The sequence below is a fragment of the Ruditapes philippinarum genome, unplaced genomic scaffold, assembly GCF_026571515.1.
Source record: "Ruditapes philippinarum isolate M1 unplaced genomic scaffold, ASM2657151v2 ctg4030_1_1_1_1, whole genome shotgun sequence".
In the NCBI taxonomy this organism is placed as follows: Eukaryota; Metazoa; Mollusca; class Bivalvia; order Venerida; family Veneridae; genus Ruditapes; species Ruditapes philippinarum.
Genome location: NW_026863512.1, coordinates 5,435 through 20,797, shown reverse-complemented (window position 1 = coordinate 20,797; position 15,363 = coordinate 5,435). Strand labels below are relative to the sequence as shown.

The 15,363-nt window shown below is 34.2% G+C and overlaps 2 protein-coding genes across 2 annotated transcripts; both read left to right on the top strand.

Annotated features, from left to right (window-relative positions):
• The first annotated feature begins 1,626 nt into the window (after positions 1 to 1,626).
• Positions 1,627 to 10,064, top strand: LOC132722264 (uncharacterized). The gene is made up of 7 exons (XM_060706735.1): positions 1,627 to 1,717; positions 4,161 to 4,233; positions 5,077 to 6,415; positions 7,305 to 7,489; positions 8,195 to 8,318; positions 9,157 to 10,018; positions 10,060 to 10,064. Exons 2-7 carry the CDS (start codon positions 4,226 to 4,228, stop codon positions 10,062 to 10,064), a joined length of 2,523 nt encoding a protein of 840 aa, XP_060562718.1. The 5' UTR covers positions 1,627 to 1,717; positions 4,161 to 4,225.
• Positions 9,161 to 14,844, top strand: LOC132722263 (zinc finger and BTB domain-containing protein 24-like). The gene is made up of 2 exons (XM_060706734.1): positions 9,161 to 10,335; positions 12,283 to 14,844. The coding sequence occupies exons 1-2, from the start codon at positions 10,070 to 10,072 to the stop codon at positions 14,510 to 14,512; spliced, it is 2,496 nt and encodes an 831-aa protein (XP_060562717.1). The 5' UTR covers positions 9,161 to 10,069; the 3' UTR covers positions 14,513 to 14,844.
• The last annotated feature ends 519 nt before the right edge of the window (positions 14,845 to 15,363 follow it).

Genomic DNA, 15,363 nt, shown 5'->3' with positions numbered 1-15,363 from the left:
GTTGAGAAGACTTAAATGAACAATTGCGTGAAATTAAATATTACGTCCAGTTAAATTTGCGACTGACTTCATACATGACATACATGAGCCCTAAATAAAAAGTCTTAAGTACGTTACATTTGTAATCAAGTATAGAACTCGGTGAACCCTGCCTGATATTTTTTTCTAACTAGATCTGTATATTTACAAAGTAATGTTTATAAACAAACGGTTGTTATCAAGGTTTGACTAGCGATAGGGAAGTTTACCTGGTGAACTATAAAATCTAGGTGATCCCATAAGGTCAATCGTACCTTTATCTTTTTTAAATAGTTCTTAATAGGATGGGTTTATTTGAAGACTATATGGATGATACTCGAGAGGACTTATTATGTACAGTACGGTATCACTTAAAAATGTGACGAACGTCACACAAGGGTGGTGACGTCACGTGCGCTCTATATACCTAATAAATTTGCCTACTTGAGCTTAGAGAAGTCAAAGTTTGAAAAGATTTACAATGGCTTCTTTTTCGGTATCCTTTCGACAACTTGTAGATGAAAGATTTTGTTAAAATCACTTGTTCAGTCAGACACTGGCTACAAAGTATCGAGCAAAATTTTCCCGGTCAACAACGCCGACTCACCAACTGATAAAGCCAGTAAGTCCAAGATCCAGACAGTATGTGGAAAATCGCGAGTTGTTTCAATGTTTAACGCTCACAGTTGAATCAGTGTTCCTTAATGACCAAAATATATGACAGCACACTTTGAGCGATATTTACGGCCGCCACCTAACAATTTAAAAATAGTAACCCGTTTTTTTTCTTTTTCGTATATTCCGTGTTAATTAATCATATTAATTACTGTTTATTACTTATTGCTCTTAACTTGCCTTTTTCAATAGAAATAAATGTAACCTTAGAGAACGCCCATGGACAATTTTACTTGATAATTTCAGGAACTCAGAACATAAGTAATGGTTATTTTATCGCATATTTGAATACCGGCAAATGACCGCCGCCATGAAAAACCCTGTAAAATAACTTTAATGCCATGGGCGTATGAAACGCACGTTATTGTTTAGGGTATCCCCTTAATGTCTTCCCATGTGCAGTTACATTAATATTTATGACAAAAATTTAAATTATAATGCGGATAGTATGGCGGATTTTTTTTATATTATTACACGATCGTTTAAAATTTAAATATATCGTCAATGTTCATGGAAAGTTATTTGACCAAGGAAATTATGTTCAACTAAAATAGTCCTGACCGGTAAATCATACAAAGATATCTAGTAGGCGTGGAAACTGAAGCACCACATTTGATTACTCCGTCCGAAGTTTTTCTTTTATAATTTACCAGGGACTTTCAATTGAAAAGACCCAAAATTTACTAGATTCTAATTTTTTTTATCTAAAATGGGAAGAAAATTGATTAGCGATTATTTTTGTCAGTTTTAAGGAGAATTCATGATGAAGACTCATACAGTAGATCTACTATCATATCATTAGTTAAAAGTCGTACGCGACTTTACTGCAGCAGACGATATTTTATGAAAAAATTCAACGTCACACGATTACGCGCACTTGTTTATTGATAATGAATAAAGTCAAAGGGAAGCAACTGCGATAGGGATACAAAGAGGCAATTAACCTTGACCTTTATGTTTAATTTGCAAATGGCCGACATTTTGAAGAAGACCATACATAGTTTGTTTCCAAAATCAACAAAATGTGAATAATTTAAATTATCTTTATCAATTATTTTTATTCAAGTAAGTTTTAATGTTGCAGATGTGTTTAAATGAGCTAGTAATAATATGCGAAAGAGTGTGCAATCGCTGGCGATGTTAAGTTTCTTTTCGAATAGGAAATAAAAATTTGCGAGCCAAATCAAGAAAATTTATTTCAAATTTCAATAGATTTACTTGAGCATTTATTAAGCCAAGAACATACACATACATTTTATCGGGTAAAATGTCTGATATTATTTTAGCCATATCTGTAATTAACGGACTTGATGGAAGCTGTATTTTGTAGTTGATGTTTTTTGTTTATCAGATACAAACCATAGTATAAACATAAAGTCAGTTTCATGTATATAATTTGAAATGGAATATATCAAATTTGACATTCTATAGTCTTATATTCAATTGGTTATAGTCTGACTCTATTAATTGAAAACAATATAGTGGATCTATACTTTGAGGAATTTTAAAGGAACTCCACTGAGGTTTATAAGCCTAAAACATGACATTATAATTTTTCGCATAGATAAACATGAGCACTTTAAACTGAAATATAAATAAAATATAACTAAGAAATACACAAGAAATACATTGAAAATCATATGTTTGTGCTATTCTCAGTCCGATTTGAGTGAAAAGCGTTTATTGGGTCATTTTTCACAATTATAATAATTATTCTGGAAAAACGGAGCGAGCTAATGATCTCAAATTTTACATGTAAGTTATTAGTATAGACCTACATCAAATGGAGTAATAAATCTCAAACAAATATTTCCAGTCCCGTCATGTCAAAAAACCTCAGTGGAGTCCCTTTAAAGGAACTCCACTGGAAAAACATTTGAATTTTTTACATAGATCAAGTGAGTAACATAGAAACATATGCAAATATAGATCTACTACGAAATTAATTAAAAATCCTATTTTTATGCTTTAAGTAGCCCCTTTTTGAGTGAAAAGCTTTTCAATTTGTGTCATTATTCATGATAAAAATAATTTTTCTAAAAAAAAAAAATTTTCTAAAAAAAAACAACAACAAAACTCAAAGAAAAAAAAATAAGAGGGAGCGATTGATCTCAGATTTGAACATTATTTGGACATACATAAAATGGAACTATTAAATCTTGAAAAATTATTTCCAGTCCCTTCGTGTCTAAAACACTTCAGTCAGGGGTCCCGTTAATATTTTTCAGTTGTCATTTTAATGTGTACTTACAGCTGTATATGTTATATAGTTCCAAGTCACATATTTATTAAATTGTACAGTACCGTAATAACATATTCAAAATCATGCACACAAAAAACATTGAATTATAGTGTATAAAAATTTCCGTTACTTTGATTTTGTTGGAAGCTATAAACTTTCTGAAACACCCTCAAAGTCGTTCCTGTAAGCAAGCTGAGTACCAAGCAATGAGTGTAAAATTTCTTGCTCAAGGAAACAACAAATTGCCCCCAACAGGGTTTGAACCTCACTCCGCACACCCAGCAATTCTTAGATACTAGTAACTAGTCCTACATGATACCCAATCAGTCACATAGCCTTGTGATTGAAATAACAGTGCTTTAATTCAAATAGCATTGCAATGCACATAATTATGTGAGTATGAACAGGCACTGACTGGTGAACATGGCTCGATGAATTGAGCCAAGCTTTAACTGATGCTGTCTCAAGGTCCCTCTCAGGCTCTGCCTGGCCAATTTGTTGATATCCAGTGCTTTTTTAAGGGAATATGTAAATCCAAAAGATGTTTAAATCATTTGTTGGAATTAGGAAAATATAAAAAAAGCTTATTAAATTATGTCTCATCAATGAATGCCTGTATCTTATTATTTTAAGCTATTGACAATATTTGTCAATGACTGGAATTGTGAATTTTTATTAAAAGATAGTCATCATACTTATGGCTTTGTGAATGGAGCCCTACTTTGTTAGGAACAGCATTATAATGATAAAAAACACTGTAATATTTAAAGTTTATTTATACAATGTTTTATGTAACTTAATTAATTCCCAGTTAAGTCAAAGAAATAGCCTAAAATGACATGAATTGATACTTTCTGAAGGAAAATTTACATACTTTTTAGTTATTAAAAGAGAAATGAAATGATCATGTAATAAAGAAATAATATGAGCCGCATCACGACAAAACCAACATAATGAGTTTGCAACCAGTATGGATCCAGACCAGCCTGCGCGTCCGCGCAGTCTGATCAGGAACCATGCTGTTCGCTATCAGTTTCTTTACTTGTTATAGGGTCTGTAAGCAAACAGCATGGATCCTGATCAGACTGAGCGGATGCGCAGGCAGGTCTGGATCCATGCTGGTTGCAAACACATTATGTTGGTTTTGTCGTGACACGGCTCATATGAATAAAAAATGGTTTACTAGTTACTTAGAATAATGAAGCTTGTCTATTTTACTCTTCAGGTACTAGGCCAGGTACAACTTTAAATGAGGAGAGAAATTGTAACTTGTGAAGAAAAAATAAAACAATGTCCAAGTAAGATTTAAATTCTAATTAAATATTGTCACAAGTGGCTTTCCATATTAATTCTAGAGATGTTTTTTGTTGTTCTTTTTTGCTTCACTTTGAAAGAGAAAAGTTTTTTTTGTATCTTTATTTTGAAAATATACCTTTACTGGAGAGGCATTGATATAAGTATTGGTTTACCTTTTTTCTGGGATAAATGATGTCATTTTAAGCCCAGCTTGCTTTCCAATTCAGTCTGAATTTCTTTGTTGTGAAACATTTGTAAATGTTTATATTTAGTTTAAACATATAATTATTTATTAAAGCTTGATTGCGAAACAAGTTCTTGCAACTTATATTAATCACTTTCAAGTCTGCTTCCTGGAACCAATCAATACTGTCATGTCATATGAAGAAACATGGTTGTGACCGAAGTACTGGGCTCAAACCCTTGTTCCCTGGGTTGAGAGGCAGAGTAAATCACCCTAACCCTGTTGTTTATGCGCAATTCATTGAATAAAAAGAGTGGAGCTATTGTCATCGATCCTCTTCTCTATGTTGACCTCAGCATTGGTTAACTTTTTCGTTAAGGTCCATTTTCTCAAAAATAATATATATAACAACTATTCACTTCAAACTTGGTAAACAACTGTTATTTGTCATGAAATGGCATCATTTCAAAGTAACAGAATATCCAAAATTTTTTGATGTATACTTTATGCACAGTTTTTAAACAAGAATTATGTTTATTTCAAATATATCAGTAATTATGACAGCTTCAATAATTATTTGTATCTCACTTTTAGAAAAGTTTTGATAATTCACGACCAAATTTAATGATAATAAAAAACCAAAATGTATATCTATTTTCAGTAATAATAATACTCAAGGTGGGACTAGACTGTCACAGATGGAGTATGGCAGCATGGAAAATGTGCCTGGTACCTCACCTCACATCTATCAGTACAACCAGCAATCTCTGCTGAGAACCAGCCTTGCAGGAAGTAGCAATCCACCACAATCTTCAATTGTCAGAATTCCAAATAAAAGTGGTACACCACAAAGTAGTTCGCTGTCAAAGTCACCAGGTTTGACCCTTTTACCAAGAGAGCTTATCAATATAAAAGGTGGAGAAACTGGGAACCAGTATATTAGTTTACCACTTAGACTTGAAAATATTGCTGGTAGTGTTCAGCTAGTACCTGATAAAAGTAAAATACCTGGTGACCGGCGATCCCTAATACCCGTCATAGTTTCTGGCAATGAAATTTATCAAATTCAAGGAGAAGGGAACCAGAAAAATCTTGTGCTGTTTACAAATTCACAAGCGGGACATACCTTACCTTTGACAGGAAGTCAAAATGTAAATTTAGGCAGCTTACTTTCAACCTCAAAAGCAGAAGGTTTACAAATGCAGGTTCCTAAATCACAGACTGGTTTTCAAGAAATCCAGAATGTAACCAGTAATCTGAACTCTGGAAACAGTACCAGTCAAATTATGACTGGTTCTGTGTTTTCATTTTCAAAAGAGAAAAGTTCAAGGTCAGTTGCGAGTCCAGTCTATAAATCTAAACTAGAAAAGGCTATGGCGCAAAACTTGTTAATGCAAAGTTCCGCAAAAAGTTCTGGCAACAAGACACCCACAATGCAGTCTGTTGCACAAAAATCTATACCAGATGTACTACAGTCCTCAGTATCCGAGAAAACCAATTTAAGTGCCAGTAAAGTCAGTCTTTCAGCTAGGGGACCAATACCCCAGGAACCTGTGCCACAATATGTTATTACCGAAGACAATTTAACGCTCAAATCAACACAGAAAGTCTCCAAAGTTGCGGAATATTACAAAAATTTTGTGGCGGGAAAAGGGAACCAGCAGCAAGACAGACCCGTGTACTATCAAGAGTCTCCGTTAAAAGCAAGACTGGTTCCCCAGTATTCCATTGTTCAGGATGATTTCCACACCAACCCAAAAATAATGGACACATTCAACATGGTCGACGGGAATGCTGTAGGTCACATGGACGTAGAAGCTGTAAATAATCAGGAACTTTGTCACATGACCGTACCAATGGAACTCCAAGACACAGCAATTAGGGAAAAGACATATGAAGATTTTTATATGGCGAAGAGTATACTGGAAAAGTTATGGAAATTGAGGCAAGATGGGATGTTCTGTGATGCCGTGCTCTATGCTGGATCTGATGAAATCAGGGTAAATGATTTTAAAGTCCCATAATGCCCCAGAAATGCTTTTATTGTTATTTTAAATTTTGGTGTACTTTCATAGTATCCAAAAAGTTACTCATTTGCCAATTACCGGAACCATCTTTTTCATGCGTTGCTTTTTTGGCTATAAGTACAGTTATAGCGAATCATTATTTTGTATGGAAGTCAAAATACTACTTTGTTTAGATTTTGCTCTTATTAAGACAAATTATTCCAAATTCACCGCTACTTTCTTCAGATAACAAGCATATCTCACATTTCTGTAAAACCATTATATAAACATTACAGAATATAGCTTTGCCCTTTCTAAAGAAGTAAAAATTTATTTGTTCCTGAGGCACAATGTGCCTTTAATAGCTCAGTTATATTTTCCCATCCATGATAACAAAGTTGCTCATTTTGGAATGTCAAATTCTTGATAATTCTATTTTTGTTCAAACATTAAAATTTTTTCATATTACATATTTCTGTTTTATTAAAAGGATAAATTATACATGTTTAATATTGAATAATAATAATGAAGAAAATGAAGAAATCCCTGATACAACTTTTTAATTTTCACAAAATTCTTTAGGCATGGTCACATCTAGCATAGAAATTTTGGCTGTTGTTTATATTAAAAAATACTCTCCTTTGTAATTGTTTATTTATTTTCAAGAAATAAAACTTGATTTTTGAGAATTTAGACAAATCAAATAAATTTTCTAATTTTCTTAGATTTGTTGAAAAGTTTGATCATCATGTTTTTTTTAAGATTTAATTGAACAATGCATTTCTAAGAACATGTACATTTTTCACTGTAAAGCATCACTGAACATTTAAAAGTAGTATAAATGTATATTTTTGATAAAACTGATTTTTTCGAAACTTCACAGCTGCACAAAGTGGTTCTGATTGGTGTAAGCCCTGCGATTCAGGAACAAGTCACAAAAACGTCGGGAAACGAGCTTCAACTTGTGTTGCCTAGCGACATGCTGCTAGAAAATGTCATGACCCTTCTCTACTATATTTACAACGGGCTGATAAAACTTACTCTCAGTAATGTTCAGCAGATATACAGGTGAGAAAATAAATAAATTAAAAAGAAATATTTTAATAATTAAATGTACAACATTTTGTAATTCCACTTTGAAGAACTCTTTAAAGTGTCTGAGTTCAATTCCAGGTTTTGTATTATGAAACTTAATGCAAGTGTTTTTTTTACTAATTACTGAGGCTTCATTTGGTAATGGCAATGGCAAAAATAAAATGATGCAAATTGCAGACCTGGTTGAGCCTGTTCATTAGAGATACTTATGAAAGGTGCAATATGTCCCCTATCAATGGCTTGAATGGTACTAAAAGTAATGGAATATAACCTTTAACCTCTCAGATGAATTATAGGGTAACTTTTTACAGCTGCCACACAGCACTTGTAAAACTGTCTTGAGTGCACTTCTTGTACTAATCAGTGTACAAGGGTATAAAGACATTTTCCAAGCTCAGACTCTGATTTAGGTATTTGATTGGTCAGAAAATGACACAGAATCTGTACTGACCAATGAAAATCCTTAAATCCAAGATGTTGATATAGATCTCGGTAAAACCATTATTAAACTCAAAGCCGAGGTGATATTAGGAAACCGAAACATAAAATTGGCTACAGTAGGGCTCAAACCAATGGTTTCTTTGTTGAGAAGTTGCCATGGTTACGACCTTTATAGTGTCAACTGAAATTAAATGTTTGTAGCAAACAAGTAAAATCATTGGGTGTTAATTTTTTCAGATTGTCGGGTATTTTTGGACTGACACAACTCAGTAAACATTGCTATGATTTTTGTAAGGTAGCTAAGATGGGACATCTCATTATTGGCAGTCCATATCAGGAAGCGGCAAAACAAATACAAAAGGTAAGTTTTAATATTATCCAATAGTTGTGTGGTAATGGTTGCTGAATTGGTTACCTCTAGCAAGTTTTATGGGCATAATTGTATATTATTTTATGTGAAGAATATATCCAACTTCCGATTAAATAAGAGATGGTTTTACTCAGAATTGAGTCTGAACTATATGATATATATATTATAGAGTGGTACTAGTGGTGTTTCTATATCAGAAAAACTATAATGAGCCAGTTTGAGACAGTGTCAATGTGACTAGGACCTTGATTCCCCTAAGAAAGCTATGACAGCTTATGAGTGTCCACTCACAACCTGTTAAGTTTATACAAATTTATTTTTAATTTGATTGGAAGCTATAAGCTTATTGAAACACTCTTGAATCTGTTTCTGGAATAAACCAGAAATAAGCAATAATTGTAAAGTTTCTTGCTCAAAGAAACAACGGCTTTCTCCTGACAGGGTTTGAACCCACACGGTCAACAATCCTTAGATGTACAGTCCAGCAAGTTAACCACTCAGCCATGCCACCATCAGCCTGTTAAGAATTGCTGGTTGTATTTCTATTTTGATTTTAAAAGCATAATAAATGTAAGTTGAGAAACTAAAATGAAAAATGCTGCTCTCTAAGAATCTTATGGTAGAATAGGAGAGGTGACCAAGTCGAAAGGTGTCTGCCTCTCAAACCACATGACCATGTGTTTTCATGAAGTCAGAAATGATTAGTCCAAAATATTGGTATCAAAAATTTTTTAAATGATTTTCAAGCTCATCTCACTGTTGAACTAAACAATATTATGTAATTATGTTTAAATTAAAGTGAATTATTGAAAATCATGTTTCATTACAGGAAGTAGTAACCACAGAAGCATTGCCAGTCACTGCACCAGTGGAGAGATCTGTAGTGCATACCACAGTCACAACATCCACCTTACTCTCTTCACCAAAGTTGTCAACAAGAACCAAGACTCCTGTAAAGAATGAAAATCAGGACAACTTCGAAACAATCAGCTCTGAAATAGACTGGATGACAATGGACCCATCTCAGAGCAATATCCCAATAAGAAAAAGGGGTAGAAATCGTAAAACTACACAAAACAATCAAATGAAACCCACGGAAAATGATCATGCAATGAACAGAACTGATCAGGAGATAGTAGAAAATGTCCAAGCAGTCAATACTGACAATAGTGTATCTGAAACTCTAGAGACTGGTATAGACAATAGGAATGCTCATCCTAAAAAGAATGAAGTGAGCCGGTTTGAACTCAGTCAGGCTATTGCTGAATATGAACTGTACATTGCCAATGAAAATAGTGCAAAGGATATTGAGGAGAGAAATGTTAACACTAGTTTAGATACAGAAGCGAATGTAAAACAAACAGAACTGATTGAAGACATCGTAGACCATCTTGAGGCTTTACCAGATCCTCTGGTGTCTGGTAAACTTGATGAAAATGAATTGTTGAAGTTAAAAGAGACAGAAGAGAAGGCAGACAAGTATGGTGTGGAAAGAGGAATAGATATAACACAGACCCCACATAAACCTGAGACTAGAAGGTTTCGTACAAGGGCAAATATGAGTGTGGTGGAGGCTGCCTCACAAATGAAGGCCAAGTCAAATGCAATGACCACAATATCTACTGCAAAGAATAGGAGAAAGAAAGGACAAAAAAGATCTCCAACAGTTCTTAATACTGATAAAAAGATCGGTTCAGAAATTAAAAGGTTGTTGACGAATCCTGCAAAAAAGTGTAAAAGAAATGGAGCTAGTTAATGAAAAAGAGACAGGAGTAGCGAAAACAGGTTTGGAACCTGAAAAGAATGTACCTAAAAAGTATGAAGTAACACCAAAAAAGACAAATGAAACTAAAGAAATGGGGGATAAAGAAAACAACAACAAAGATATAGAAACATTGAAGAAAGTGGTTGAAGATTTAACAGGAAAACCAGGAACAGAAGGAGGTGATGAAACCCCTAATGAACCATCTGATATATATCCTTCAGCTCCAAAGAAGGCAAAGTTCAGGTAATGAAATGATCTCTTACGATTTGACATTATACATCGGCTTAGTGTAATAACGGAATAAGTCCTTCTAGATTTTATAGCAGTTAATCAGTTATTTCAGTGACAAAATTATATCAAGATAGAAAACCGTTCAAACTTAGACTTGATGATTAGAAAATACATGTAACACTGAAATATAAACATAAGGTAAATTTGAAATGTACAAATCTATGATATAGAAAAATTCTATCATCCTGAAAAAAGTAAAATCATTTAAATGTACTCAAAGAAATGTTTTGAATTTTAATTTTTGAAAACTCCTAATGCCAGAAAATTACTGTGTCCAGTTCAAATGATATTAGAAAAGTTCACTGGTCTAGATTTAGTTTTTTCTTGTACTTGCAAATATGAGATAGTTAAAAAATTTGAAATTGCAAAAACCAAATTGATCTTATTTTGCAACAAATTGATACACATGATATTTATGAATCAATTTGTTTGAGTAATGTATTATGCATCAAAAAGTAAAGAAGCTATCAGATTTTTCCTTAAATATTATTTAATTGTCTTCAAATATTACCATTAATTTATTGATACATTTGTTTTTCCTTTTTCCCCCACTTGCACAAGTTTTTGAGTTACTGTAATAAAAGGGGCGTCTGTGGCCAACTGGTTACGGTCGTTGACTTCAAAGCATTTGCCCCTCACCACTTTGGATTCTTTCATGTGAGGGACAACGTTGGTTGTTCTACTCTGGTGCCCGTTTGTGCCTGAAGTAATGCCCAGAAGGGCACCTGAGGTCTTCCTCCACCAGTAATGCTGGAACGTCGCCATATCACTTATACTGTGTTGGTGTGATGTAAAAACCCAATAAAAAAACAAAACTGTAAAAAAAACTATTGGCAGGTTGCACAGTGAGAGCCCTAATGTAAATCATGAGAAAAATGTACAAAAATTTAATAAAAGAAAAGTTATTCACAATTCAAGAAATGTTTTCCATGTTGTATGCAATTAATGACTGATTTTGCAGTTTTTACCACCATATTTCTTAAGACCTCAACAGACGGAAGGATTTTGAAGTACAACACCAATTAAAACTAAGATGTACAAGCAAATCTTAATGTGTGAAGGCTACTATTTCTTGAATTCGTTAACCTTAAGTCTAGATGTAAGGGATAGGACATGTTCTATTTTGAAAATCTTATCATACAGATTTCTACAGACCTCCCACAATGACAAGTAACAGATTACCAAATTATCTCCTGATAATTGGTGTAATGGATGAAATATAGTTGAACATAGTTGAAAGATGGGGTAAAAATGATGTTGAAAAACTCTTCAGGAGACCCAAAGTTGTGGTATGTTCGAATCCCAAATTGTTCTGAAAATGATTATGTCACGGTATTGAACTGTTCTCTAATCAGATGATGTAGTTTGTAGGCGCCCAGATAGCTCAGTCAGTAGAACCGCAGTACGGTATTCCGAGGGTCCCAGGTTTGAGTCTCGGTCAGGCTGCACATAAAAGAAAATTTAACAATTTAAAAAGAAAATGGAGGCGTTTCAATCATTACTCATGGAGAAAAAATATTTAGTGAATAAAGTATGTAAGGGTTCAATTGGGAGAGAATTTTTTTTAGGGAAACCTGGGATGATTCTACAATGCAGAATTACGGTCTGAATGCAAGTGTTGTATTGCTTTGAAAATTGTACATCTTATCTCTAATTAGTGTTGTACAACTAAATCCTACCGTCTGTTGAGGCCTTAACAGGACTATGACAAACACAGTAAAGGCTATTTTGGGCTTATTTTGACATATATTTTGCTATTTTTCATAGATGGTAAATGCCGTTTGCAATGCTTGTTCACTTGACAATATTGTACTTATAAAAATCATTTTAGGAATTTTCATGAATATTAGCACGAAACTGGAGGCATGCTGCTTTAAGGCATTTTTATTCTCATTGCAGAAAGTCAACCATGGAACAACAGGAACTGAAAGACACTGTATATATGAGACCGCCTCCTAAAAAACGTACTAAAGAAATACGAGAGATGATGAAAAATGAAGAAGATGGCAAACTTAGAGGTAAAGAATCTTTTGAAAGTTCCAAGACTTCAGCAGATGGAGAGTTAGATAAAAAAGAAGTTGAGAAGGAGAATGCCACAAAGAAAGTTAAGAAAAGCAAAAGGAAAAGGCCTAAAGTGAAAAACGATATTGTTATGGCAAAGGTTTATGAAATAGAGAAACTTGCGGCTACAGTAGATGCCGTGAAGATTTATCGATGTGCATTTTGCTCCGTGGAGTTCAAATTTGCTAAACGCGCTGTTACTCATTTAATCGGCACCCATGATATTGATTTGGATGACACACCAGACTATGTGTCTGTCGAGAAAAAGTCCAAGAATATTAAAGATTTACAGGAATGTGATATTTGTGGATTCCGACCGAAAGAATCAGGGACATATTACATTCATTATCATAAATACTTCCGACATCAAATCCCGCTACCAAAAGGTTGGCATGCATATAAATGTGATCTTTGTCAAAAAGAGTTCTTTACAAAATTTCAATTACGCGAACATAAACTTATTCACTTTGAAGATAATCCATTCGTTTGCGAACAATGCGGAAGTGGATTTAGGTCTCGAACATGCCTTAACAGTCATGTGTTCCACAAGCACAGCTCCATACGCAAACACAAGTGTCCCGACTGTCCAAAGACATTCAAAACGGCAACTCAAATGAAAGTTCATCAGCGTGTACATACTGGGGAGAAGCCATTTTTGTGTCCCGTGGAACTATGTAATTATCGTAGCACAACTCGTGGAAATATGAAACTTCATTTAAATAGCAAGCATAAACTAACTCAAGCCGCAGTCAAAAGCCTAATGGAGGCACTTGAGGCAAGTGATGTTAATGCTGACCCGCTTATATTTGAAGAAAGTTTGGAAAGTGAAGCAAATAAGCAAACTTTACCAACAGAGGCTGCAACGGAAGCTGGGCCTTTTGATATTTTAGTACAGACTGCTACACTTGAAAACAACAATGACGTTACAGATAATCATAATCAATATATGACCAGTCAAATGGAGGTCATGACTCAAGACAATGTGATGGTTTCTACCTACAATCCTTCAGCGTCTGGCAGCAATCCCATTCTTTTGAATGCCCGAGATTATTCTTTAGTAACACAAGCTGCTGTACAGAATCAAGATCTAGATATGGTAATACCAGAGGATAACCAAATGATGGAAAACCAGAATATTCCACGTCACGTAGAAATGCTGATTCAGGACGCACATCAGTTTATGCAACATCAAGAGAACCCGAACCAGGGTCAATATGTTCAAGATTATCAGGCTAATACGGAGAATGAAATTCAAAACTTAAGAAGCCGGTTACCGGAACAACCGTCACTTAGTCAGACTTATGAAACACCAAGTGGTACTATCAGTTCTCGGTTTTCTGATAATCCTCAAGGTCACATGACACATAAGATACTCGATCCACACTCGAAAGAAGCCAGAATGATGATAAGAGAAGCTTTTGAAGGTCATGGAAGTAGGTCACTTCTAAAGTCAGCCATTTTACATGGGAACCAGGAGAATCAAAGGCTTGAGATTGGAGCCCGGCATTTGCCAGATAATTCAAACATTTCGGAATCAAACTCAAACTTGTTAAATGAAGCTGAAAAACTTGTTATAGATTTACATGAAAGTGGAAATCATTCTATCCCTCTGAATCAAGAAGATGAGGTTGTCCAAAGGTTAAGGTCACAAATTCAACAGTTAAGAGACAGCACAGAACAATACAGGGACAGTTCTATACCCATTGCTCTTTTCAGAAATGAACACTCAGTTCCGGAGATCCTGATACAAAACATCTCTTCACAGCAACAGAACATGGAACCATCCCATTTCCCAGCATACCATCATGCAACTGGTTCCCCTCCAGCTTATAACTCCTCTTCACATGGTCTGATAAATTTGCCAGTTTCAGATATTGAGACACAGTCTAGTGTGACCATGACCTCTGTTTCCCAAAACGAAAGTCAAGGTCAAATTCATTCCCTGCAGTCATTGCAGGGTCAAGGTTACACACCAGTTGCCTCTCAACCAGCATCTAGTCAGTATGGATCTGATGGGACACTGTATCAGGGTTATTACCAGGAACATTATGATATTGAAAATTACTGAGGAAATAAATAAAATAATTAATTGGAAGTATTTTTTTGAAAATCGTGATAAAATTTAATATGAAATCTTTGCATGAAGTCTTTGTTAATAGACAGTTATTTGTATTTCATATATTTTGCTTAGTAATTTTAATTACAATGTACAATGAATTTGCTCAATTAAGTATAATATTTGTATAGAAAAAATATGGATGAGTTTGTATAGTGATACTGATTTCAAGACTTAGGCCAAGGCTTTTAAATGAAATGAGCAGCATCAAGACAAAACCAACATAATGCATTTGCGACCAACCAGCAGTCTGATCAGGATCCATGCTGTTCGCTTACAAACCCTATTACAAGTAGAGAAACTGATAGCGAACAGCATGGATCCTGTTCAGACTGTGCAGAAGCTTGGATGGATCCATGCTGGTCGCAAACGCATTACTTTGGTTTTGTCATGGTGTGGCTCAAATGTAATTAAAGCCATGCTTAGTCTAATAAATAATTCAAAATTATACCAGCATCATAAAACCAGTGGTTCGATTGAAATTTCTTTTGTCTATGGCGGTGGCACGAAATACCCAAATATACCCAAATACACCCAAATATAGCAATACTTATTTTTGTTTTTATAAAATATAGATTATAATGAGAAATAAATAAATATTTATAAAATAATATGACTTAGCCTGCTATAACTTTCATTCATTCCGTTGAAATGGGCAGTTAAGATGTTGTAAGAAAATAAAGTTCTGACATTTGCTTATCTACTATAGGTTCTTTATGAATATACTTGCAATTTTAAATCAAGATATAATATTTGTTGTCTACACTTACATTTTTAAGGTGTAATTTTGTTGAAATTTCATA